The sequence below is a fragment of the Saccostrea cucullata genome, unplaced genomic scaffold (genome assembly GCF_032062105.1).
Source record: "Saccostrea cucullata isolate Sc308-1 unplaced genomic scaffold, CSIRO_AGI_Scuc_v1 ctg1596, whole genome shotgun sequence".
In the NCBI taxonomy this organism is placed as follows: domain Eukaryota; kingdom Metazoa; phylum Mollusca; class Bivalvia; order Ostreida; family Ostreidae; genus Saccostrea; species Saccostrea cuccullata.
Genome location: NW_026918332.1, coordinates 19019 through 22581, shown reverse-complemented (window position 1 = coordinate 22581; position 3563 = coordinate 19019). Strand labels below are relative to the sequence as shown.

At 41.7% G+C, this 3563-nt stretch overlaps 1 protein-coding gene across 1 annotated transcript; it reads right to left on the bottom strand.

Moving 5' to 3' along the window:
* Nucleotides 1–1471: 1471 nt before the first annotated feature.
* LOC134263407 (uncharacterized) lies at nucleotides 1472–2107 on the bottom strand. Its single transcript, XM_062745745.1, has one exon. It carries the CDS (start codon nucleotides 2105–2107, stop codon nucleotides 1472–1474), a length of 636 nt encoding a protein of 211 aa, XP_062601729.1.
* Between the last annotated feature and the right edge of the window lie 1456 nt (nucleotides 2108–3563).

Genomic DNA, 3563 nt, shown 5'->3' with positions numbered 1-3563 from the left:
ATCTAAATATCGTTTGATAAAGGTCTGTAGCAACGATTTTAAATGTGTGCTTGGGGGGGGGGGGGGGGGCTCCGACAAAAAAAATCTGCGTACTACAGAGCTGTGCTACTCGTGAACCATCAGATCTCTATTTTCTCATGAAATATTTCTTCCGTATAAATCCAGAACAAGTGTCAAATCCCAGCCAGTATGAGTTACACGTATCAAAATTACCGATTTTTTAAACTGACAAAACTAAGGTCGCTAATCGGAGATAAATTTTAAAATTTTGCTTTGAGACTACAATCAGTCATAAGTAGGCAGATTATTGTAGAAAATGTGAATATTCCCTACACCTAGAAATGTTCTCAATTGAATTTCGGTTAGAAAAAACATGCATATGGTCCACGTATTGCAGTCCTTTTTTAAAGGACAGCAACTTTTTGATAGTCCATTATTTACACACTGAATTTACGACGGATTTTCCGTTATTTCCTGATCTTGCCAAGGAGCACACGGCGGGTGTGACCGGTCAGCAGGAAATGCTCGCTCCTCCATGGTACCTGATCCCACCTCTGATGTTTCGAAGGTCCGTGTTTGCTCTGCTCCTATTTTCTATTATTTTATGGACTTTATGGATATTGAATTCGTTATCTCCATATACTTCATGGAACTGTAACGTGTCTGGGTCCGTTTATTTAGGTTTAGATCCCTAATCAAGCAAATGAGTTAAACAAGTGATAATATAAACAAGAGATAGATCACTAATTAAACAAATGATTTGAAATGATAAATGACAAAGCCTATATGAAAAACAAACGAGTCAATATATACAAATATTACTTAGGATTTCCTATCCTTAACATTAAAATCAACAACTAATGCGTATATATATGGGTCTGTGTCCTGGATGTATCTGTACCAGTATCAGGACAGGTATGTATCTCGATCCGGGACTCGGATAGGTCTAATGATAGGTACGTTTCAGGTTTCTGTCTTGTACCCAGACAGATGAAATAATTAATATGAGGTAAATTATCACTTTATTCCCTCAAAATACTATTATCCTTTAGACCCAGTATACTAGCCACCGTATACTGTATTAAATCCTTTAAAATCCCGTACCTTGCAATTACGCTTTTGCCGACCGTCACTTGTGAGCTCCAACTGGCAACTGCCAGCTTTCAGCAGAACGCTCTTTTATATAGTCAGCATCACGCGGACTACCCTCGGCCGCTATCGTAGAGCATTACGATAAAGTCCGGGTGACGTAATTCAGCTAAGCATCCCGAGCCCGATCCGTCACATTACCCACGCCTCTATTACTCATGCGTCCTCGCATGACAAAAGAAAGTAATGAAATGATGATATATCATGATGATAAACGTTTTAATGAAGAAAACATGAGATATATACACAGAGTGAAAGTTATGATCATGATTATCTTGAAAGACTATCTGTCTTATAAACTTCGCAAGAAACAATCAAAAATTTACATATTATAAAATTCTTCTCTTTCTACAATTTTCTCCACACTTCTGCCATTGTCATGATACTTGGTGACTGTAACCTCTTTCACTCGCATTCTAAAACCTGCCGTCTGGGTCCCCTGATCCACTCTAATGTTTGCATGGGAATCGGTCTGCATCCCCCTATCCACAGTCTTCTCAACATTAGGTTCTGGATCAGGTTCAGATCTGCAGACTACTTTCCGTGTAGTGGGTACTGGGCTAGGTGCGGTCCGCTTTCTGAATATGCGTCCTGTCAGCAAACTAGTGGTTTTAGTTGGGGGTTCAGGATCCTTTTCTTTGGGAGGTTCCTCCAGCTGTACCCCTGGATCTTCATCCCAGTCACTCCCGCTGTCGCTGTTATTCGGTACTGGACTATTTGGACCTGCTTCATCATGCTCTGGCTCTTTAGACGCATGATCGCTTTCTGCATGTTTCAACTTCATGTGCTTCACCAAATATTCCTTCTTCTTAAAGGACACATGACATTTCTCGCACACCAACATGCTGCTAGCACACTTCAACACGTGAGCGGCCCAGGCATCTTTCCCGTCCAATTCAGTAAAACACACCGGACATATCTCTTTAGATTTTCTCGGCGTCACCTTTGTATTAACCATGATTTCACTACAAAGACACATGACAATACATCAGTGCAAATGGTATCAACATTTTTTCATAGCAAAAAGCAAAACAACTTAAATAATAGCAGGGTTATAAGTACTCTGTAAGCCAATTCACGCATAGTTTTGTAAGTTTAATTCAAGACTTAAAGGAAAACATATAGTCTTGTTCTAGTCCTGGACATAATCTTGAAGGTAAGTTGGGGCACGTCTTTCGCGTCTTGGTCTGCGATCACCAACTAATTCATCCGTGACTTCAATGTTGCTGTTAGATGACCCAAAGTCATCATCCTGATCCTCTTGATCTATCTGAACATTGGAACAATCACTTGTCCCTAGCTCTGAACTTTCGAGTCCTGGGTCTGGATCTTCGCCTCGAAGAACTTGATCTCTGCACCTTTTCATCCTGTCGCAATGAATTATCTGATCCTTTCCATTGCGTCCACAATTCACCTTATACAGGACCTCAGAGACTTTTGCCAGAACCTTAAAAGGTCCTCTCCAATATGAAGTGAGCTTAGGTGAGCACCCAGTTTTCCTTTGGGGAAAATAAACATAAACTTGGTCCCCAACTTTGAATTGTTCATAGGACATCTTCATGTCATGATAATGCTTCTGTCGAAGGATTGCTCCTTCTAACTGTTTCCTCACCAAATTGTGAGCCCTTTCCTTTCGATCAGTCAGAATCCACACCCATTCATGATTTGGTACTTGTTTCCAGGATGCGGGCATATCATATATGATGTCCAGAGGGGTAGCAGTTTCTCTACCAAGCATCAGCATGTTTGGCGTGTATCCGGTTGATTCATGCTGTGCCGCCCTGTATGCCATCATCACAAAAGGTATGCTCTCGTCCCAATCCCTATGATTCTTGCTGACATAACTACTCAGCATTGTGGCTAAGGTCTTATTGAACCGTTCCACCATACCATCAGACTGAGGATGGTATGGTGTGGTTCTTGTCTTCCGAATCTGTAAGTGCTTGCATACCTCGCTAAACAAAAGACTTTCATATTGACGCCCTTGGTCGGAGTGGATGGATACAGGAACTCCAAACCTACAAATAACCTCCTCTACGATCAGTTTCGCAACTGTCTGAGCCTCCATGTTGGGCATAGGAAAGGCCTCCGTCCATTTACTGAAATAATCAGAGACTACAAGTATGTAGCGATTCCCCCTTTCTGTGATTGGAAATTCCCCGAGGATATCTGTGGCTATCCTCTCCATTGGGTAACCTACTTGTAAAGGTTGCATAGGTCCTCTCTTTGTTTTAAGTGGAGCCTTCCTCCGGGCACATATGTCGCATCCAGCAACATAACCTCTTACATCGCTTTGCAGTCCCGGCCAGTAGTAACTTTGTCTGATTTTGTTCAGGGTTTTGGTCACCCCTAGATGACCAGATGTCTTGGAGTCATGCATCTGTTGTAAAATAAACCTTCTCTGTGAGAGTGGC